Here is a 24,951-nt window from a genome sequence, read left to right on the forward strand (position 1 = left end):
TAATGACCGATTTTATTTATTTAGGAGAATTGAATTTATGACCTGTGAACAGAAAGACGAAGTAAACAATATAAACACCTTTAAATACTTCCGCTAACTAATTTTGTAAACTATTTGTACATTAGATCGTTTAACACTCGGAAGCAGAAACTTAATGGACCAAATTGTAAAGAGTTCAAAAAGCCCGCATTGAAATACATGAACATTTTATAAGAATATCATTAAAGTGATTCAATTCTTAGTTGGAATAACTTTTATATTATTCTCAGACATTTAAAATTGAAACATGAAATTGTTTCTGTCATACACGTTTTTGTGTATGCCTGCCCAATGTACAAGTGCCTTCTAACCTACCTTTTCACTTCGGCTATTAACATCTACAAACATAACAGCTACATACATAAATACAAAAATAATTATTAACCAGTCGTGAATTTTGGAAGGTCACTTGTGTGTTGAACTTGAACTTGTGTCATTAAAGTCGTATTTTAACATCTCTCCATCGTTTTTAGCGAAGCCCAGATAAAACACAAGCAAAAGAGCAAAGGTGTTTTTAGATATTTTGAATGGTATTGTAATCCATATCTTAAAACATGCCTTATATCACTGTAGAGATGGTATTAAATATGGATTTGACATAATATAGAGTCAAAGCCATATTTAATGCTAATAAAATATAAATAATATTAAATTATATTATATTATATTATATTATATTATATTATATTATATTATATTATATTATATTATATTATATTATATTATATTATATTATATATTATATTATATTATATTTATTATATTATATTATATTATATATATTATATATATTATATATATTATATTATATTATATTATATTATATTATATTATATTATATTATATTATATTATATTATATTATATTATATTATATTATATTATATTATATTATATTATATTATATTATATTATATTATATTATATTATATTATATTATATTATATTATATTATATTATATTATATTATATTATATTATATTATATTATATTATATTGTGTCATGTCATGATACCACGCCACTACTGCCACTATTTGGTGTGTATGCAATTTCTGACAAATATTACATTCAAGGCCCATTTACTAGGTCGTGTAAAGGGCCTTTACAACAGCTGTTTTACTTCTTCGAACTGTCAAAATTTCTTCTAAAGCGAATATTAATTCGCCTTTATTTATCTTTTTTGTGGCGAATTTGTAAACATCTACGAGAAAAAAAAAGAAAGTAAAGCATACGAAACAAAGCACACGAGCATAGTATTAAAATTAAACAGAAGGCAAGACGTTTCAATAAACATATTTTGGCAATTTGTGCTCTTTTTTGACCTTGCGTCTTCGTACTTGGGAATGGAGAAAAATCGCAATTGCAGTCAAGCAGCCAGATTAGAATTAGGTGTGTCTGGTTACCCTAAAATTTTTAACGACTGTTACTTTTAACACAAAAGTTCTGCAAAAGAGAGTTACTCGAGAGAGGAATTCTTTCACTGAGTGTTTGCAAATTCTTCCTAGACAAATTTCTTCTTGCAATCATTTGCTATTGTCCTCCTTCCGAAGCACATTTAAAACATATTTATTTTAGTAATCAAAAGCCTAATTGTATAGTCTTACGGCTTATTTTAAATTTGTGTGTACTTCATTTCTTTTTTTTTCCTTCGTTTTTTCATAAATCAGCTGAGAATAAAAGAGAATAAAACTCTCAGAAAGAAACTACTAAACAATTACTTCAGGAAAATAACCAGACAGGCCTATTGTATAATGACATCACAAGATGTTTTTTTCGGCGAATTCTAAATATAAACAAATGTATTTTGACAGAATGGGTGAAATCAGCTGGGCTAATCGGACGACCTATGTAATAGGCCTTGATTACATTATAGTCGAATCAGCTGGGTTTTGCTGTTACCTACTAATAATAGGTACATATTACAACAATACAGGTAGTTGCGTCGTCGTCGCAGCTGCCGGGGCTCTAAACAGTCAAACTAATTTTGAAATTTAAAATTTTGAATGAAATATTATTCAATACGTTAAAACTGCTGAAAAATGCATATCATAAAAACCCCTGATTAACGTCGTATCATGGTAAAATTATGAAGGTAACGTCATTTTAAATAAGATTATACAGCATTTTCTGCAATTTTCCTTGTCAAATTTCATTGAATAAAAACCGTTTCCCATCTCTCACTTTTGTGTATACAATAGATTTATAAATATAAATTTTGACAATGAGATGTTGTCAAATTAATAATTAAAAAAAATGTAAACATATGATTGTATGACTTTACCTTCTTAATTCTTCCATGCGTCGTATAAGAAAACGTATAAAAACTCTTATTTTTGACAGAAAAAAAACATTCTGTAAAGTTAACTGAGAAAAATCTCTCTCACGTCTAAATATTGCAAACAGTTAAACAACATTTAGTAAAATCTTGCAATTTTTGTAGTAAAAATATGTTATTCAATGGTATAATACAATGTTAAATGCTTATTTTCTGAAAAATAATTATTAAAACATGTTTATTGTTGCCTGAAATTGGTAAACATTTTTGCATCGGCAACAATCATTGACATTGCAACCGAATTAAGAAGAGAAACAATTGAAATAAGCGAGAGAACAAAAGAAAAACACAAACAAAGAAGAATTTACGAAGTAACCTGACAAATGGTATTGAATCACAGTTTTAGTTTACTACCGCATACTACCAGCCAGTGCCAAGCATTTTTCGACGACAGAAAATGTTAACAATTTTTGACATTACGAACACATAAAAAAGAAAAACAATTGAAATTGCTAAAAAGAAATCAAAACATAAACAAATGTGCGGGAAATAGACAATAATATAGACTTTTCATTGATTGTTTTTGCAATTGTCTGATAATAACAATGATATTTGACACAAGATATTCGCCGAATTTGATGAAATCGGATAAAATATGAATACAGGGTGAGATAAAAAACATGCAACAAAATCAAACTCTATAATTTTTACTTTTTTTTAAATTTTATTGAATCAAAGCAAAAAATGTCGGAAATAGTAATAAATTTTAGAATAAGTTTAGATTTGTTCAAATTGGTCACCTTTTGCACGAATTATGGCCTTCAAACGGCCAATGAAACCGCTGCCCAAATGTTGCTCTGCGGTATTTTGGCCCATTCCCGGCGAAGCGCTTGCTTGAGGTAATCGACACTTTGGTATTTTTTGGTGCCAACCTTGTTTTCCTAAATACTCCAGACACAATAGACCAACGGATTGGTATCCGGAGATTTTTGTGGCCATTGTGCGCTGGAAATGAAGCGAGGAACATCATTTTGTAGCCATTCTTGGGTGGCGCGTGCTGATTTCGATGGTGCTGAGTCCTGTTGGAATGTCCAAGCTCTGCGGCCAAAATGTTTGCATGTCCAAGGCATTAATACACCCTCCAGAAAATTTTCGCGATAATATTCGGCATTTATTCTGATGCCACGGTCGATTACTACGAGCGGAGAGCGACCATCGGCTGTTATGGCGGCCCACACCATCACCATGGCCGGCACTTGAGCTCTAGTGGCCAACCGAAGGTGCACATTTTCAGCTGAACTCTTTGTCATGTAAACACGATCATTTTGTTTGTTTACAAACTGCTGTACATCGGAGAAAACCAAATTCGGCAGTTTACCACTTTCGGCCAAGCAAAGCAAATCTTTAGCTCTTTTAAGTTTATTTTCTTTCTGTTGCGGTGTAAGTATTGGAATTTCAATGGCTTTACCCCAAGCTCACTTTTCAATATTTGTCGAATGGAATATTGCGATATGTTCAGCTCACGAGCCATTTTTCGGCAACTACGACGCGGGTTTCGATCAAGTCGCTTCTTTACTTTTCGAACCATTTCTGCTGATGTTGCTGATTTCTTCCGCCCACTTCCTTAACGTCGGGCTACGCTACCAGTATTACGGTAACGAGCGATGGTACGAGACACAAATGATTTATTCACATATAGATGCTGGAGTGCTTTATATCGATAGCCACTTGTGGTTTTCCAGACAAATATAATGAAATCACACTTTCACGCTTGAATTCCATCACGAAAAAGTTTTTTTCTGGAAAATTCTCACCAAAATGCTTTTGTACGCTTGTAAACAATATAATGAGCTGTCACTGGAAAAGTTTTAACAGGTGTCGGACGAGTGGCTTAGAAATGATAGCAGTCTGAAGTTGGTTGCAGTTTTTTCATCTCACCCTGTATACTACATGTGTATGTTAGAACCCTATTATATCATTCCACCATTATAAATGATATTTGACACGAAACATCTTACATAGCCTAGAAATACTTCTATTACATTCATTAAAAATTGGTTAAAATTACCTCTCAAATATATACATATAGATATGACTCCGATATATAATTCAGTCTGAAGAACAGGCGAAATGCGACGCAAACGGGTTGGATACGTGGTAAATGTCTGTATATACTTGATCTCATCCTCATTCAAACTATGGTGGATGATATGACACGCATTTAGTTAGGCAAAATATAAAATTAACCGTCATTAAAGGCATAACATTGTTTTGAATTATCGAAAACATAAGTTTTTTTGTATTTAAAGTGTTATAAGTCATCAACTAAATTATCAGATGCTGTTTAAAAGCGTTTACTAAAACATTTAAGCTCGGCCTGTCTACATGGCGTGATTTCATTCGATATTTAATGTGCAATTTGTAATAGCCTTATCTTTGCAAAAATTTAATTAACTTTAATTGGTTGTTTTGAAATAAGCGACAAAAAAATAAATTATATTACTTGTTTGTAAATTACATTAATATATTCATATTTGTTTTTAAAATTAAATTAACAACTGTCACAAAAATTACATGTAGTTCTCCGTGATTGCATAGGGTGTCTGACCATAATTTTATATTTTTTAATCGTTTTTTAATTCCGAGATTAACCTACTGATGCAATAGTGAAGAATATAGGTAGTCGAATACAGGTAGTGTAGTAGAAGAATACAGGTCGTCGCATCGACACAGCTGCTGGGACAATGAACTGTCAAACCAAGTATGGAATTAAAATTTTTTGAATGAAAATTTATTGCAATTTGTAAAAATTGTTAAAAAATACATACCTCCGATTTGATTTCTCTACCCACCAAAAACAATAGTGATTACTTTTAAAGGGCATCCAAAAATGTACTCACATAAGGGTTGTTTACATCGAACGCATTTTTTAAAACGCGTGTTTTATATTGTCAATTGTTTTTAATATACGTCAAATAAATGACGAATCACGATAAAATGCGTAGCGTAATTTAGGTGTCGATGTACAGCAGGTTTTACGTGTGTCTCATTGAATCATATATAAATTTTAATTTGGTGTCTTGTTATATAATTTGTTGATCTTTATGGACGATTAAATGAGAATATCTGTATATGGAACGCAAAATTTATAGTCGATTTTGTTACTTGTGTAATTTTTAAAAATGAATTTAAAGCAAATTAAAATGTAGAGGTTTTGCCGCAAGAACAATTCTATTTAAAATGGTTTTTTGTATAGCTCATATAAAAACACCGTCCGATTTTCTTTTTAAGGTTTGACCCATGGTACAATAAAAAGGTAAGGTAGAGCTCCTAGCTGATTACAATTTTTTTTTTTCTAAGTGTGCCCGACTTCTGCACATTTTGTGTATGTATTTGTTGTTTTGAAAAATAAAAACGAAATATTTTCAAAATCAATGATTGGAAGAAATTTAAATTGCGGGGCGCACATTAATAATATTAACGAGATTTGCCATGGAATTGAAAGATTGAACACTTAGGATCATATTTTTGAGGGAACATCCAGGCATTTCATTCACCTTTCGCGCCATTTGACACATTTTAGAAATGACCAACAAATATCAATTAAATGAAAACAACTCGTTGCCTATAATTTTTAATAATTCTGACAGGAAGCGGGCGTAGTCTCATGGCTGTATTTCTGTAGTTTTACGAAGCTGTTCTACCTCCTTATTGTACCATTGTTTCATGGTTCAATGAAGAGAAGGTAGGTCAACTTTGAAAAAATTACAAGTATAGAGGTCTACCTGTTTGGCTTGTAATGTCAGAATTTGTATCAAAACAATAAAAAATCAAAAAACTTGTTGCATTTATTTTGAATAAATACTTGAAAACCGCGATAACTGAATGAAAGGCCAGCACTTCTTTTCAAAATCATGTACTATATATCTCTAAAGGATTATTTCGCTACAAAAACTCTAGATTTTGTCGATGCATACGTTGAAATAAACATTTTGAAAACACCCGATTTTGAATGTTTTCTGAACAATTTTTTTGTTATTGAAAAGAAAACACATACATAAACAAATATAGATGACATATTAAGCCAAGAAAATAAAAAAATTGAAATCATATGGTATCATAGCCCTACCTTTATATCATTGTACCATGCATTGTTTGGTCTGCAATTTATAATAGGTTCGTTCGTTTACTTTCCCAGTAACATTTACTCAGTAAGAAATTACTGGGAAAATACGATTTCTTTTCTCTCGAGAATAAAAATTGCAAAAAGATAACAAAACAGCTTTAACGGGCATCGCAGCAGCAGAAATATTTTGATGCAGTTTTTTTGTTTGTTTTTACATTTTCATTCAAAAAAAGAATAAATAATAAAATAAAAACTTATACCATTTCCATTCACAAAAATACCTAATATTCCTGCAACTTTATGGGCAATGGTGTTCTACGTATGGACAATTTTTTTAACTGGATTTGCCACCTAAATGAACGAAATAGCTCAGATAGATTGGTTAATTTTGTTTGTTTACAAAACTACTGAACAACTAATGTTCCTGGATAATAGGTGTGTCTGGTTACTTTCACAGCAGGAATTGTCCAGCAATATCTTTCTGAGAGAGTGAGGTAGTTTTATTCTCTTTTGTAAGGAAAATGCGAAAAGTAAACAGACGGTATTCCTGCAGAAGCTTGCAACAAATCAGCTGATTTGTCAAAACAAACCAATTTGTCTCCCATTAGAAGAATTGAAAGAAAGGAAGCAAAACTAACTTTACAAGTCTTATAAATAAAAAGTAAATTAGCAATGAAATAAAAATATGAGTAAAAAAAGACAGATTTTATGTGTTACCGGGAATCATATAAACGTATTGATAATGGCGTTTGTCTAACAGTATGTTAACATAGAAACGGGTTAACACACTGGACTTGAATTAAAATTGACATATCCATTACCTAAGCTTCAAATAAATCCTCTTAAATTACGTTAAGCTTAAAAATAAACGTGTCATTGGAAGGTTGGAAATAGTCTTTTATTTTCTTATTAAATATTAATATTTACGTTTTTCGCATTTTGTAAAGTTGTTCTCCAAAAACAATTAGTTTTGTTAATTCCAAAAAAAAAAAAAATACTTTCAAATTGAAAGCACAAAAAGAAATAAACAACCAATAGAAAACATCTGATTGAATGTTGATGAATGAGAAGAAGAAGAGTTGCAAGTTATTGCAAGAAGAATTTTGTCCAGCAAGAATTTGCAAACTCTCACTTAAAGAACTGTCAAATTTTCTCTCTCCAACCGCTCTCTTTTGCGGAACTTTCGGGTTAACAGACGACTTCCAGTAAAAATTTGTAACAATTGTTACAAATTTTAGGGTAACTAGACACACCTTATATTCTTCCCATTAATAGCAATCTTTATGAAAATCATAGCCGTCTATCATGTATTTGGGCCCTTCAAACCGACTACTAATTATAGGCATTTAGAATAGATATAAGCATATTGAACTACATATTGATCAATATAATCTGTAGGTCTCCCCACCCTTTTCAACACATGCATGTTTATTTGAACACAACAAACATAGCTGAGTGTCTATGATATTTGTCTGCTACGAATTTAACACCATTTCATATTTGTTTTAACAATTACCGGGTTAATTGTTATTTAAAAGTTTTTACCTGTTAAGCTAGTTTTGAATACGCTGAACAATAACACCCATCCTTATTTTTTTATTTATTTTTAGCGCATCATTCCAACACAACGCAACAACATTGGTGGTGAAAAAAGTCTCGACATACATACCTACCAGTGAATGTAAATCCCATAGTCATCCACTTTAAACAATTAAACAAACAAACAAAAACAGTAATAATAAATTAGTTATCCAGCATCGCTTGGCAATGACGGTGGATTCACAAAACCAGCAAATGTAAACGGCAAAAATGGTTTCGAGTAACCACAAATCCCACACTGAAAATATGGAAAGTAAACAACAACGGCATCAGCAGCAGCAGCAGCGTCATCATCAATCAGTGAGCTGTGACATACTTTTGAATACTTTTCAAATTAAGAAGAAACGCTACAAAGTACTACTCAACTATGATCACCTTGTGTGGGAGCGATCGGATGCTAAACACTGCCAGACCATCAACAATTCAGGGATAAACGAGAAAACTTTGACTCCAACAGTAGCAGCACAAGGTATTAATGTAGCTGCAGCTCAAAAAGGTGAGTTACCGTGCAGCAAACCCTTGCACTCATGATACTTACCATAAGAATGGGGGGAGAACAGGCACAAATTGTGTTAGATTTGTCACCACGAGCCTATAATTGCTACAGTGGAAATTGTAACAACAAAATAATCATGATATAAATGACAAAGTTCATGCTAAGCTGATTGTCAAACATTAATCCATTGAGGCGGAAAACTACAGGTCCAAAATGGTTTAACTTCATTTTGTTTATAACTTTGTACTTTCGGTTCTAATAGGTTCTGAACATAACATAACATTACTTTTACTTCAATTTCTAATTTTATTTCGTTTCCCACTTATATTCTCCAGAAGCTGAATATGAACGTGAACAATTATCTCAACGAGCGAGTTATGGAAATTGCAGTAATGTTGTACACCTACGTGAAGTGATACGAGTTTCCAAATCGACCACAGTTCGAAATGCTCACAATCCCCTAAATGAAGGAGGCGTAAACTCACAACCATCACAAGGTGCAACTACTCCTAAGGATACATTTTTATCAATCTATTATGCCGAACGTATTGTTGCCTCACCAACCGACTGTAATCGTTGGCACATTCGACGACTCACGTTACACAACAAAGATCCCTACATTGTGGCAAAATGGTTTGACAATTTGCAGAACCTCGTAGAGAATTCAAGGCAGACGCGGATCAAACGTTTGCTAGTTTTCATCAACCCGTATGGTGGACGTAAGATGGGTCTTCAGGTCTATGAACGTTCCTGTAAATCGACATTCCAATTGGCCGGTATTGATGCCTCCTGCATAATTACCCAGAGAGCTAATCAAATTCGCGATATTCTTATGTCGCATGATTTGACACCGTTTGATGCAGTCTGCTGTGTTGGCGGTGATGGTACGGTAGCTGAAATGATTAATGGCCTCCTAATGAGATCGATGCAAGATGCCGGCGTATGTTTACGACGACCCGACAACATTCCAAAACCCAGTTTGCCGGTGGGCATAATACCGGCCGGCAGCACAGATACTGTGGCATATAGTTTACATGGCACCTCTGATCCACAGACAGCAGCTATTCATTTGGTGTTGGGCAGAAAACGTGGTCTAGACGTTTGTAGTATTCGAAATGCGGATGGTATCATACGCTTTTTCGCCAGTACCATGGGCTATGGCTACTTGGGAGACGTTGCCGCCAAAAGTGAGAAATATCGTTGGATGGGTACAAAGCGTTACGAATACACAGGAGTTAAATCATTTCTTTTGAATCGAGGCTATGAAGCTGAAGTGAAAATTCTTCTCAATGAGGATGAGCCAGATGGCGGAGATGCCACCACACCAGAAATTATTTGCAACGTTAATTGTGAAACATGTAAACCAGACTCATCAACAGACATTGACATGGACAAGCCTTCGTCATCCAAGACATCCTTGCATTCTGATCAAAAGGTTGAAACTAAAAGGTCCAACCATACCCTGGACTATAAACATTCCCAGCCACTCGGTGGTAACAACTACTGTGATATTCAAGATTCCACCAACAAACAAAAGAATCCCATTGTTGATAGTAGCGATGTTAATCTTGCCTTGGAAGAAAGATCAAATTCACCCAGCAGTTCATCATTGTCGAACAGCGACAATATGCAACAACAGGAACAATACGAATTTCCTTCAAGCGAAGCCCAAAGTAATGGGAACGTGCCAAAATGGCGCATTATAAGGGGTGAATTTTTTATGGTAACTACAACGAACATTACATGTGCCTGTAGCCGCAGTCCGAATGGCATGTCGAAATATTGTCATTTGGGCGATGGACATTTGGATGTTATTTTGGTGCGCAAATCGAATATGTTTAACAATTTACGATTTGCCATCAATACAATGGCTCGAAATGGTGATATTGTAAGTACAAAAAAATAGGATATTTGTAATGTGTTTTATGTTTTAATTGGTGTGTTGTTTTTCTTATTCGTTGTGTAGCGAACATTGCCCTTTGTGGAGATCTATCGCACAAAACAATTCATCTTTAATGCCAAACCAAATATGACGCCTCAGGACTATAATAGTATACGCGGATCTTGCCAGCCCATTGCCGATTCGTATGCCGAAGCTGAAACCAATTTGCCAAATAACATTTATTCTTCATGGAATTGTGATGGTGAAGTAATTACAGATTTGGAAATAACATTAACGTGAGTATATCCCTGTCCAAGATTAGATTAATGGTGATCGACTATCGCCTTCTAATATCAAAGTCTTTACACAAGGCTGTTATTTTACACGGCACCGTCCTTCTCCTCGGAAATTCTTTACATTTTAAGGAAAAACAAGTAAAGAAGCTGTAAGTTCGGCCGGACCGAATACCCCCACCATTTGGAACGAATTTGGCAATTATCAAAAACAATAAAATCCGTTCAAAATTCTGTTAAAATCTTAAAAATACCGAATGTAGCTGCATAGGTAACTTTTGTCATAAGCCGTCACAATATTCAAATGCGAAACTTAACAAAATCGGTAAATAATGTAGCTAAAATCATCAAAATATCATATATCGATAGTTACCGTTATATGGGGGGCTATACGAAGACGTGGACATGAACAGACAATCTCCTGCCATAGGCTGTAGCATCCATTACGAACATCAAATACCAAATTTGAAACAATTCCAGTGAATAATCTCGCTAAAATCAATAAAGTACCGAATATTGGGGGGTACCGTAAATATGGGGGCTATACGAAGACGTGAACCTGCACAGACAATTTTCTGTCTTAGACTGTAGTATCCATTTCGAACTTCAAATACCGAATTTGAAAAAAATTCTGGCGAATAATGTCGCTAAAATCTTCAAAATACCGAATATCGGGAGGTACGGCTATACCAAAACGTAAACCTACATGGCCTACCAAAAGTCCTGCAGACATAATATACATTTGAGTAAAATTTTATCAATCTACTTCATTTCGTTCGGAAGCTAGAGTGATTTCCATAGACGCATGGTACAATGAATTCAAGGTAGGGCACAACTACCATATGATTTAAATTTTTTATTTTTCTGGCTTAATATGTCAACTTCATTTGTTTATGTGTGTGTATTCTTTTTAATAATAAAAAAAATGTTCAGAAACATTTTTCAAAATGCTTATTGCAACGTATGCATCGACAAAATCTACAGTTTTTGTCGCGAAACAAACCATAAGAGATATATAGAACATGATTTTGAAAAGAAATTTTGACCTTTCATTCAGTTTTCGCGGTTTTAAATTATTTATTCAAAATCAATGCAACAAGTTGTTTGTTTTTTTAGCCAAACAGGTAGACCTTTATACTTGCAATTTTTTTATAAGTTAGCCTACCATGTATTCATTGTACCATGGATAGACGTACACGCGGATGGACGGACATCGCTAAAGCGACACAGAATTTTATGCTGATCAAGAATATATACACTTTGTGGGGTCTAAATTGTATATTTCGAGGTGTTACGAACGGAATGACAAACTTAATATACCCTCCATACTATGGTGGAGGGTATAATTAAATGTGTAAACTTTCAACCAAAAAACAAAATGACCCCTACACCCATAGGATCCGTACCAAAAAAGAGACCTATATTGATAGCTTTTTCCTCATTTCCTTTGTTCCAATAGGGAACTTGAAATAATGGTAACTACTAAACATAAATCAGATTTCGCCAAAATGGAGTTATATCAAAAAATTCATTTTTCGAATACATGTGCGAAATTCCCAATACTTTTGAAAATCTTTGTCTTAATGCAATTGTTCATGTTGAACACTTTTCAGGTTTTTATGCTAATCTAGCATACTTTTCCCACAGACACATTTAATGTGTTTAGTTTGAATCAAATAAAAACATTTATTGATGTACATTTTATTGCCATGAAAAATCAATTTTCTAGTTGTTTAGAAATTCAGCTGAAATATATCCATTTTAATTATTGCAATAACCGTTTTGTTTTTTTTTTTTCAGTTCGCATAGGCAATTGATTGATGTCTTCATGCGGGGACCCTATATTTACAGTAAACCATCGAAGAACTTGGAAAACAACTCAATTTTTTGTTGCTGTCACTCGGATTCGTAAAGCACGACATGATGAGCCATTACGAGGGGAGAGCAAATCTAAATCCATGAGCAACTAATAATTTTATTTAAGTATAAGTAGAATATTATTTATGTGTGATACATATTAAGGCTGTTTCGTTTATTATTATTAAATCGTAGATTTGGTTAATCAGTAAATTAGACATAAATTATGAAAATACGGTGATTTGGGTTTCCTTTGCTTTATATGTAAGTCTGTTTGTACGTTTATTCACAATGTTACTGATTCTCAAAGAAGAGGGCACACAACAAACTGTATTATTTGATATTATTGGATTGTTTTTATCTTTAAACTTTCAAGAAACTTTAAACTTTATTGCGAACACTGATGTATGAGAAGGTCTATGTTTACTGCAATTGAGCATTCCTATATATATTTTATTTGGTTTGTTATTTTATTTATGTATGTATATCACTCTTGATTAATAGAAATACAAATGGTGGACACACTTTAACAATATCCAAAATAAATTTGTTTTTATTTAAACTGTTTATTATTTCTTCTCTTAAGTTTTGTTGGTATGACCAATAAAATGTTCAAAATTTGTATTCATTAACCCTTTTGGTGTTTTTGTCAAATACGTTTGACATTTTAAAGTACTCTCTTCCTTTGCGATTTTTTGATCTTCCTATATACCGTTGTTTTTGATGTTTTTTGATTTTTTTTCAATGACAGACACGTGTGCTATTTAAAAATATTGCAGTTCTCTTACATTAGTTTAGGATTCGAATTTCTGAGCGCATTTTCGTAAATTAGTATGGGATTTGTGAAAACAATGTATTTTTGAACCAAAAATCAGATTTTCTGCAATCGCAAAATATCGGAAAAATATGTGAATATTGTAACAAGTGTAAAAACCCCATATAAAAAAGAAAAATACAAACATTGTGTATTGCCTTTTGGAAACATTTTTGGGTTGTCGAATATAATCGATATTGGCTTACAGTAAATACACGTGTACTGGCAAACTCAAGTATTTTTTTCTTAATTTTCCCTAGAAAATGGGATCATGATATCATGAAGATACTTGAAGAACATTCGGATGTTGAGGATGCAATCGAAGATGATGACAAGGTTTGTTTTGACGTGTCACAAGTGTGAGCACAGGACATTTTGCCTGGGGAAGCAATATCAGAAGAAAGTATTGATGAAAATCGCCATACGTATACGCTCAAATGTAAAATAACTTGGTGTGCAGTTCGAAAGCCAGAAGATCACGAAGGCATTGCCAGGTTCTGACAACACAAACATATTTGGAATTGGGACGCCGTTCTCATATTTCAGTAAATATATAACCGATCAGCTCTTTTCGAATGCAGACTATTATATAACTATTTATTTACATAGCACGGGACAGTTGTCTGTCAAATATGTTGCCAAAAATAGATTGTCATGATGGAAAAATATATATATAGATTGTTATTATGTAAGTGCTTTGTCAAAAATATTAAAATCACAAATATATTTTTATTTCTTGAAAAAGTGATTAACCTGTTTAATTTATATTAAAAGCAACTAATTTCGTCTTAGTTCTTCAAAAATGAATAATGTTTTTGATTTAAGTTCTGTAAAATGTTTTATAACATTTTATAAAAATCATAATGAATACTATTGCATGATAAATAATATTATCAAAGACATATAATATAATAAGATGGGACATTACATTGTTACTTACTCATTATTACGATATCTTGACATAGCATTATGTTATAATTTAACAGAGCTGACACATTAGTTGTGTTCCAGAACCTGCAAATTAGTACTAATTAGCACTAATTCTGCTACAACGCGTTCCCGTACTACAAAAACTAGCAAAACTTGCAGCTCTCTCGAGAAAAAAATGGCGCTGAGTGGTGCACATTTCTGCTTGTTTTAGCTACATCAATTTGGCCGAGCAGAAATGTGCATATTGTAAATTTGACATTTAATTGACAGGGCTAACAAGGTTGAAAAATGTATTGATACATTTCAATAAAGAAAATGATCAACTTGAAAACTAAAGGAAAAACTAATATTTGTCGTGCAAAAAACAAAAAGAGAAAATATGGAGCAACTGATGTATTCACTTTTGGATGATTCCAGCAGTGAAGAAGACTGGCTGAATGAGGAATCAGATTATTAATTATTATTATAAATTATTAATTTTAACTTATCGTCTTCAATACTCATTTTTTAAATGTTGGCGCTCTTTTCAGTAAGGTTTCACCAGTCCGATTTAGGCTGTTTACTTTTGGAATTTGAATTTTGACATTTTATCGCATTTCTGCTAATTTTCCGTTCCCTTATTTTTTGAGCAAACCTAAATGAGAATGACATTTCGAACTGTTCTCTCTTCTGCTAGTTTTACTACTAAAAAAGTACTGGAACACAACTTATATGTCTTTGGTGGGACATTACATTGTTACTTTTATTCGGTAGATGGCGTTGGTAATGAAAATATTTTATGTCTTTGTTGTTGGTTTTATACGGGAGTTATTTAGAGACATCTGTATTTGAAAATAAGCTATGTGGCTTATTGCGACATCTCTTGTGGAATAAATTGTACGAAGAATAGATGCCATCTTTTAAGTAGTAGCAGATATCGTTTGGTGACACCCTGTCATCTAATAGGGTGTGTGTCAAAGAAATGTGTTTCCGATGTGTTTACAAAGACGTAGGCGTCGTTCTAAAATCATTTGTCTGTAATGTCAAAAACTAATTTCTTACAAAATCCTGGGCAGTGACAAAAGCAACCTAACTGGCGTGTATGAAGCAGTAAAATACAGCTCGAATTCAAAACAATTTGTCTTGTTAGAACCTAGCTTAAGGTTCTAACCACCTTTTTGAAGCGACTAAAATGCCGTATTATTCAGAGGATTTGAGCTGGGAATTCCCTTGCGTATATCTCAAATGAAATCTACAAGATTTACTCGATTTAGTAACCATAATACCAAAAATGTACGCCACGATTTGTCAGTCATATGGCTAGTTGTACCCTCAGCTGTATGGCTAGTATATGTGATTTTATAGGGCCAAAACTTTAGACCCTACGCATGGTAAAATTAAGAAGGTAAAGTCATTCGAAATAGACATACTCATCTCTGCATTTTCTGTTATTTACTTTGTCAAAATTCACTGCATAGAAATCTCATCTCACCTTAACAAGGACATTGGAATTAGACTATAAATAGTCGAGTACTCGGGTTTCACCCAAGTCCATAGCCGAGTTCGAGTTTCAGAATTTTCAGTACTAAAAGTCGATTATTCAATTAATCGGAAGTCGATTTACCTATCCCTATGCCTTATTTTTGCAACGCTGCAAAACAAATTTTGATTGTCATTCCTACAAAAATACAACATTTGTGCCGACTTGCAAATTTGCGAAGAATTTCTAAATAAAACCAAATCAAATATATAATAAATTAAAAATGTATGCCGGCCATCAAGTAATACCTCAGCAATTCTGGAGTAATGGACCAGCACCAGGCCAATTTTATAACTTCACTGGTGGTTACAATGGTCTAGCTACTGGCAGCGCTAACCAATGCAAGGAATACACAACTCCTGGTCTGTTTGGAACACAGCACAGCTCGTAAGTATACCTTATCTGGAATTTCAAATGAAGCTTCAGCTAATAATATATCTTATCCGCAGTTCTCCCATCACTACCGGTACTTCAGTGGTGGGTATTAAATTTGATGGTGGTGTTATGATCGCTGCCGACAACTTGGTTTCGTATGGCTCCCTTGCGCGTTACCAAGACGTTCAGCGTGTGTTCAAAGTTAATAACAAGACAATCATGGGAGCGGGAGGAGATTTTGCTGATTTCCAAAGTTTGAAACGTAGTATTGATCAAAAAATTGTGGAAGACCTGTGTCATGGAGATGATCTTGAAATGAAACCCAAATCGTTGTACAACTGGCTAACCCGCGTTTTCTATAACCGTCGTAGCCGTTTTAATCCTCTTTGGCTGGAAATGGTTGTTGGTGGTTTGGATAATGGAGAGCCTTTCTTGGGACATGTTGACTTACGTGGCCGTGCCTATGAAGATGATGTTGTTGCCACAGGCTTTGGCAAACATTTGGCTTTGCCTTTGGTGCGCGAACAACTAGTTGAGGGAAAGAAACTAACACAAGAACAAGCTTCAGATGTGGTATGTTGTGATCAAATGATCATTGGGAAATTATTTCTTATATTTCAACATATTTTCAGCTCCGCAAATGTATGGAAGTATTATACTACCGTGACTGCAGGTCCATGCCCAAATATTCAGTGGTTGTTTGTACCAAGGATGGCAGTGTTGTCCAGGGTCCATTTAATGTAAACGAAAATTGGCAATTGGCCACAATGGTTAAGGGTTATTAGAAGCTTATTGAAGAAAACATCTTTTTTGTATAAAATATCTTGGAATGTGATTAAAAAATTATTTTAAAAATAATCTTGGCGTCTTTAACTTTAGTTTAACTAACGCTTATGCGAACACAGTGGGTTTGGTATTTTTACATTTGGTGACAATTGAGTCGAAACAAGACAAACGTTTTAAGGACAAATATCTAATTTCAGTAAAAAGTACTCATTAATCTCGATTTAAGCCTGTAAAAATCTGAAAAATGTCATTAAAAAACAGTTTTGAATTACATTGTGGATGTGTCAATACCGCTATTGAATTTTTCCCAACAGTCTTCTAGACAATACCGAAAAAACCAAATTTTTATCTTCATTCAAAAACATTACACGAGGAAAATTGGAGTAAGAGTTGATGTCCAGATACACTTTCAAAATACTTCAAATCCGTCATATTTGAGTTATGCCAAATAGTTCATCTATTTTGAGTATTCTGGACAAAACAGATTTTTCATATAGGGAATCTAAAATGTCAAATTGCAGCTCATTTGGGTGTAATTGTAACATTCAAAGAACCAATTAGGAAATTTCGTTACATGCGAACTATAGAAAGAAATTTGGATTTGATTATTAGATTTACGTATTTCTTTATTACAATGGTTCACTACAATCTAGTCCTTTATATTTATAATACCTAATGGAGAAATTTATTTGTATTTTAATTTGTCTTGCCAGATTTTTTTCCTTACTTGTTGTTTCGGTACGAGATCTTACTTTGGCCAAATATATTATTAACTCTCAAAACTTTGAATTATTTAAAAAAATAATAATAAATTTAACAAAAGAAGAAAACCATAAACTACATTTTTTTAAATAACTGTGGACCCCTGACAAAATAACTTATTTTGAGATTATTTAATTTCCACTTTGTTTCTTTCAACCGTAAGATTTTCATAATTTGCTGGCCAAAAGAAACAAATAGGTTGTTTTGCCAAAGGTCCACAGAATGGCTTATCCAAAATTATATTCCACATAATTTATGATGGAACGGTTGGTTATTCATTTTAGTATGCTGTACTGCCACCACCTTTAGATTTGGTAGATGTATTCTAATATGGATTAATTGAGCATAGTGCGTCTATCATAAATGTGGCGACGTTGTTCTCGTACTTGTCTCTTCCATTTATCCTGTTGATGGCCCACCCGATTTAGAACATTGGCTCTTGAATTCAGTTCTTGGTTAGCTGATGAAGACATAGGGGGAGAAGCAGAAGTAGTATCATCCTAAACGAAAAAGAAAATTTAAGAGATTGTTATTTTTGTAACTTTTAAGCGGTGTGTTGTACTAAAGACTAAAACAACAAGAAACATATGAAAAGTCCAGTTTGTTAATACGAAAACAAAGTTGTAAAAAATGAAACCCAAATATGTGGTTAATAAGAGGCGTATAGATATGAAAGACTTAAAAGGGAAACTAAAAAAAAAAACAGAAACCAAAAAAGGAAAATTATTCTTTGTATGAATAAACAAATAAATGCAAACAAAATCAGTCAGAATCTTTATTGTCGTCTACTACTAATAAACTATATTTAACGTTAGAAAAACGTTGCATATGTACATCTTCATTTGTGTGTTCCTGATAATTGGCCTTGACACGTTTGTTTAGCAAAGGATCCAGACACATCAGGAACAGCATATATATCACAAGAATGGAAATAATCCATATAACAATGATGACCACCACCTGAAAAAGAAATACAAATAAATTTATAAAATAATAGTAAATAAAAGTTATTAGGTATTATGTAGCATTATTCAAATTTAAATATGGACAGAATAAACATAAATTGAAAGTGATTGTATGGCTCATCAAATGCAAATAGTTAAGGTAGATAATTCCCTTTGAAAAATGATATTCATATAAAATGTGGTTCGTATATAATCCGTCAAAATGGAAAAGTGACAACAGAGACCACAGATTGCATGAGGAAAAGAAACAGGGACGATAGAGCACTTGATGTGTCACTGCCGAAAAGGATAGGATCTCCAAGATTGGATTCTTCTCTGAAGAGAAACCAGTGACTATTTTACATCTATCATGAATAATTACCGTGTCCCACCGGCAATCCCACGGCGGCCGGTTCTATGTACCGGATTGACTCGGAGGCACATTTCTCCGACCAGGGGCCGCCAACCCAGCAAATACATGTTCGTGTTCGTCCATTTTTCTGATGTGGGAGCAACATTACCCGGAATGTTTGCTCCGTATTCTCTTGGTCCGAGCCGGGATCGAGACCAACCCCGGACCATGGTTCTGCTCCGTTTGTCGTAATCGCATCCACCACAGATCGGTTTCGGTGAGATGCAACGGATGCATGGAGTGGGTGCATTTCCGGAATTGTTCCGGCCTAAACCGGATACAGGAGTATAGCGATAGGGACTACATTGCTTCCTGCTGCGTCAATGTAGACCCCAGTGAGTCTTCATCTTCGGCGTCCTCATCGTCGTCGCAATATGAGACTCCCCCGCAATCTCCTCAACAGCAATCTACGCAGCAGCTGACGCCACACATTGCTGTTCAAGTTCCGGACAATGCATCATTTCTCCAATTTAATTGTGATGGTCTCAGAGGTAAGATCAATGAAATTGTAAGCTTTATGAGTCGGAAGAACATCAAGGTCGCAGCGATCCAGGAGACGAAGCTGAGTACCACCTGCAGGCTTCAAAGTTGTGATGGATACAACGTACTAAGGAAGGATCGCTCCAGAGGTGGAGGTGGAGGATTAGCGTTCCTATTGCACCACTCTGTCCAGTACAGACCTATCTCGCCTGAGCTTGACTCTAGTGACCCGTACATGGAATGTATGGGGGTAGCGGTCAAGTGTGGAACCGCCGAGGTAGAGGTGCTCAACGTGTACATTCCGCCGTTAAATAGCTGTGCCCCACGTTATATGCCTAATATCAGTTCACTACTGGTAGGCAATAACCGTCTGGTGCTAGGGGATTTCAATGCCCATCATGAATTATGGCATTCCGTCCTAGGTAATGACCAGAGAGGCATGGCGCTGGCTGAGCAAATCGATAGCTCCACGTTTTGCACAGTGAATGAGGACGCGCCCACTAGAATAAGGGGAGACTGCCACAGTTCTCCGGACATATCCATCGTGTCCCCAGGTCTGACGAATGACGTAACTTGGCAATCAGTCATTTCTCTAGGCTCAGACCACCTCCCCATTATTATCGCCATTAATAGACCACCCGACTTCATCGACTCTGAACGCCGCACTTTCCTTAACCACGGGAAAGCTAATTGGCAAGAATTCAGAGAGTATACCAATCGCCGCTTCAGAGAACTGCCCAACCCATCTGATGTTCAGGTAGCAGATAGGTGTTTCCGGGACATCATCAAAGCTGCAGCCGCTCGCTATATACCTGCTGGTCGAATACCTGAAATAAGACCAAACTTCCCAGCAGAGGCAGCGGGATTAGCAAACGAGCGAGATGAGCTTCGCCGTACTAACCCTAATAACCCCAGAGTCAGGGAACTTACTCTGGAGGTAAACAGGTTAGTAGGTGAGCATAAGCGGAAAAAGTGGCTAGAACATCTGAAGCATTGCAACATCGGTACCGGAACGAGTAAATTGTGGGCAACGGTTAAGTCGCTTTCGAACCCTGGAAAAAAGGACGATCGGACATCTGTCTCATTTAACGGCGCAGAAGTGACAGATCCGAAGAGGTGCGCGTGTTATTTTAACCGGCAATTTGTAGAGCACCCCGAGAGTGACAGGGCGAAGAGAAGGATACTACGCCGTGTACGATCCCTTCCAGCCGAGGAGGTACCACCACAATTTACGTTGGCAGATGTTGCACAGGTCATCAGAAGCGCAAAGTCATCCAAAGCGCTTGGTCCTGACGGAATCTCAATGGTGATGTTGAAGCAACTGGATGAACCAGGAGTTGAGTATCTGACAAAGCTTCTCAATCTGTCGTTAGCCACCCTAGTAGTTCCCGATGCCTGGAAAATGGGCAGGGTGGTCCCGCTACTGAAGCCAGGCAAGGATGCCAGCAAAAGTGATTCATACAGGCCGATATCACTTTTGTCACCAGTAGCAAAGACGCTTGAGGCTTTACTCCTCCCCAGCATAAGAGAGTGTTTCCCAGTAGCCGATCATCAACACGGATTCCGAAAATTGCATAGCACAACAACAGCTTTACACGCCATTTCCACACATGTCAGTAGAGGTCTCAACCAGAACAGGCCGTGCGATAGAACAGTTATGGTGGCACTTGATTTATCAAAAGCCTTTGATACAGTCAATCATGCCACACTGTTCGAGGACATTGAACGCACCACCCTCCGGCCAAGTTTGAAACGTTGGATAGTAAACTACATGTGTGGACGCCAGTCGTACGTGGAATTCAGAAACAAGAAGTCGAGCATCCGTAGAGTTAAACAGGGAGTTCCCCAAGGTGGGGTGATATCTCCGGAACTGTTTAACCTCTACCTTTCTGAAATTCCACGCCCTCCAGACGGCATAGAGATTATTACGTACGCAGATGATTGTACGCTCGTGGCGTCCGGACCCATTATTGATGACATTTGCGATCGGTTGAACGCTTACCTTGTTGATCTTACCGCCTTTTTCACTGCGAGGAATATGAAGATATCCGCCACTAAGTCGACGGCCACACTTTTCACCACATGGACTGCGGAGATGGGGCTATCCTTGAATGTGCAGGTCGATGGTGCTCTTATTCCGACCACCAACTACCCCAAGGTATTAGGGGTCACATTCGATAGCCTCTTTAAGTCGTCCGCGCATACCACAGCTATCTGCGACAAGATTAGAAGTAGGAACAAGGTCCTCAAGTCTCTGGCCGGCAGTACTTGGGGAGCTGATAAGGAGACCTTGTTGACCTCTTACAACGCGATAGGCCGGTCTGTGGTAAACTATGCGGCTCCAGTGTGGTCCGCTAACGTCAGTGCTACGCAGTGGAAAAATGTTCAGTCCTGCCAGAATGCCGCCCTTAGAACCGCAACAGGGTGCCTTCTCATGACACCCGTCGATCACCTACATGAGGAGGCGAAGGTCTTACCGGTGCGACAGCATAACAAAATGCTGTCAATGCAATACCTGCTTGGGTGTTATAGACAAAGCCATCCAAATCACCATCTTGTGGATAGGCAACCTCCGCCCAGGCACGTTAGGAAAGACCTTCATGATCTAGAGAGAGAGGTACAGAGGTATAAGAGAGAGCCTCTAGATCAACAGGCCTATCAAGCGGGACTGAATAGTATTCACTCTAATGCGGTCTCAGAAGCCATCGAAGGATATAGAGTGAATACTGTGCTAGGAGACCATCCCCCTCCCGTCGCAGCTGAAGAACGAGAGCTGCCCCGACAAACCCGAGTAGTCTTGGCTCAATTACGATCCGGATGGTGCAGCCGCCTAAATTCCTACTGGGCCCGGATCAACGGCGAAGTGCAGAACATCTGCCCAGCATGTGGCACAGGCCCACATGACACGCTGCATTTATTTCGCTGCCCAGCCAAGCCTACTCACCTAACTCCAGTCTCGTTATGGACTCAACCCATACAGGTTGCATCCTTTTTGAGACTGGACTTAGAGGCAGAACCGGATTGAATTGAGTTAGAAAATGGAAACCAAACGAACACATATGTATGAGCTGCTACAACAACAACAACAACCGTGTAACGATCCTCTTAACTTTTTTCCGAGTAATATGTAGATATATAATACAAAAAATTCTAATATTTTTAACACTATTGATTTTGGCCATTTTAGGAATCCACCCTGGAACAACGCGAACATCGCAATATTTTATATTTGGAGCTACAAATGCCTAAAAATGTACCCCTGCGTAAAAATTTACTCTTATTTAAAAAAAAATTAATAAACGGGTACTTCAGGTCCAGCCACGCATAAGATTATACTGTTACGAATGAAAAATTGGGTCCTGTTTTTGACGAAAGCGAACGGAAAGGAGGATATAATACTTTGTCATTCCGGTTGCAAAAAAATTCGTCGTAGACCCACAAAATATATATATTAATGATCAGTATAAAATTCTAAATTTGGCAGAAACATTTGTATAGTGTCTAGGATGGAATTGGAATTGGATGGAATTTGTCTAAAAATTGGTATTTGTAGGTCGTAATGGGTTCTAGCTCCGGTGGCGAAACTTTGTATGTATAGGTCCACGTTTTGGTATATTCTCTATATAACTGTACCTCCCGAAATTCGGTATTTGATGTTTTTCTAAAAATTTGCATTTGTAATTCATAATGTGTTCTAACGTTTTCCTATAGCGCTCATATAACGATACCCATCGATAGTCGGCATTTTGATAATTTTAGTTACATTTACTCAAGAAATTGTTTCAAATTTGGTATTAAGGAAAATTTGTTAGATGACAATCCTTGAAGCATAAAATTGTCTATGGAGGTTCCCGTTTTGGTATAACCTCACCCTCTTTATGGTTTTTGGAGAAGTTTAACAGCATCATTCAAACGGTCTTACTGGTATTTGCAGTTTAAAGTAGAACACGTTTAAATTCAGATACTTTTATATAAAATGTTTTCTGTACCCATAATTTTTATGTATTTTTACTTGTTTCAATTTAAATAAAAAAATATGAAAAACTCATTTAATATCGTCATTCAGAAACAGACCATGAGTTAGAGATAAATTGCCATAAACATAGTTTAAGCCACATAAAAAACAACAATCGGGACATGTTGCTTTGAAGAAATAAAAAGTATTGCTTTGAGATATGCAAATCAAATGTCTTTGGAAACCTTTACATGTTTAAAATTATTGCCCTAAAACTTTAAAAATTAAATGTTTTTAATGTATCCCTAAAAAGGATTTTCAATATAAGAGGGGTGACTGGATTAAAAACAACATCACTTTCTTTTTTATCAGAAAGCTCGGATGACCTTAAAAATTATTTAGTGTTTGTTGCTTACGTACTTTTATCAATGTAGTATTGCGGGCTTCATGTTTACATTTGCATTCGGGACAGATTTCCAGTTCATTTTCTCCTAATCGCGGCAGGAGTGCACCATCACAAACGCTATAAATGTAAAATATTGGGGGAGTATATTAATCCAATAAGAATGGAAAGATGTGAATGTTGTTGATAATGGTTTGTTATGCATACAGGCATATGCACACACGTTTGTACATACTTGTGAATACAAATAAAAGTCGCTAATTATTTAGCATTTATTAACAAGTTGACAAACTTACCATTTTGGAGCTGTCGTAGAATTGGGTGAAGGAGCAATTCCGGTACTTAATACTTTCGGTAATGGTGTAGCTGTAGTGGGTTTTTGGGGCTCAACTTTGTTGGTGGCATTGTTCGTGTCAGCCTATTATGTTGTAAAGATGGGTTCTTTTTCTGTAAGACCCGATGTAAATACTTGAACTTCATCGACTTACCCATGTCACGCCAATTAGAAAACATATCGCCAACAAAAGTGTGAATAGAAACAAACGTTTATACTCCATCAATTTGCGGAAAATATCTATTTTTTTCGATTAAATTGAACTACTTTCGAAGTGTAACAACAACGAGAGACAACAGACGAATTTGAAGACAAAGAATAAATGGTGATAAAAATGAGAACCAAAATTAGATTCGTTCGAAATGATCACAGAGAAACGATAACAAATTGTCTGATAATCACTGTAAAATGATAACAAATCGTCTCCTATTCAGTGAAAAGTCACAACAGTTTTTTACAGCTGGTTCAAGGCCGATTAAGATTAGACCAGCTGATCGGAGGTGGCAGCGATTCTCGTCCAAGAGAAAATATGGCGCGTCGATATTTTTAGGCAAATTTTATTACAATTTTGAAAACTATTTAGAAAAATATATTTTTGATAAACTTGCAATTAAATTTTAATTCTTATTCTTTTGTGTCGTAATTTTGGCGCCGATGACTAAATTGACGG

The 24,951-nt window shown here is 35.5% G+C and overlaps 3 protein-coding genes across 5 annotated transcripts in view; 2 read left to right on the plus strand and 1 right to left on the minus strand.

Annotated features, from left to right (window-relative positions):
- The window catches only part of LOC101894449 (ceramide kinase), a 29,718-nt gene extending 15,589 nt beyond the window's left edge, over positions 1–14,129 (plus strand). For all 3 annotated transcript variants that reach the window (XM_059122680.1, XM_059122678.1, XM_059122679.1), the window contains 4 exons: positions 8,051–8,535; positions 8,871–10,423; positions 10,502–10,713; positions 12,511–14,129. In XM_059122680.1, coding sequence (XP_058978663.1) covers positions 8,250–8,535; positions 8,871–10,423; positions 10,502–10,713; positions 12,511–12,622 — 2,163 coding nt within the window. In that variant the 5' untranslated portion in view covers positions 8,051–8,249 and the 3' untranslated portion in view covers positions 12,623–14,129. The remainder of the gene's footprint in view (positions 1–8,050; positions 8,536–8,870; positions 10,424–10,501; positions 10,714–12,510) is intronic.
- Positions 14,130–15,949: 1,820 nt separating this feature from the next.
- On the plus strand, positions 15,950–17,063 carry LOC101890687 (proteasome subunit beta type-4). The gene is made up of 3 exons (XM_005191916.4): positions 15,950–16,217; positions 16,280–16,778; positions 16,838–17,063. The coding sequence occupies exons 1-3, from the start codon at positions 16,054–16,056 to the stop codon at positions 16,988–16,990; spliced, it is 816 nt and encodes a 271-aa protein (XP_005191973.1). The 5' UTR covers positions 15,950–16,053; the 3' UTR covers positions 16,991–17,063.
- A 528-nt stretch (positions 17,064–17,591) lies between these two features.
- Positions 17,592–24,611, minus strand: LOC101890515 (uncharacterized protein CG1161). The gene is made up of 5 exons (XM_005191915.4): positions 24,436–24,611; positions 24,244–24,365; positions 23,965–24,067; positions 18,588–18,713; positions 17,592–18,253 (listed from the first exon to the last, which is right to left on the minus strand). Exons 1-5 carry the CDS (start codon positions 24,502–24,504, stop codon positions 18,089–18,091), a joined length of 585 nt encoding a protein of 194 aa, XP_005191972.1. The 5' UTR covers positions 24,505–24,611; the 3' UTR covers positions 17,592–18,088.
- Between the last annotated feature and the right edge of the window lie 340 nt (positions 24,612–24,951).

The sequence above is a fragment of the Musca domestica genome, unplaced genomic scaffold (assembly GCF_030504385.1).
Source record: "Musca domestica strain aabys unplaced genomic scaffold, Musca_domestica.polishedcontigs.V.1.1 21, whole genome shotgun sequence".
NCBI lineage: Eukaryota > Metazoa > Arthropoda > Insecta > Diptera > Muscidae > Musca > Musca domestica.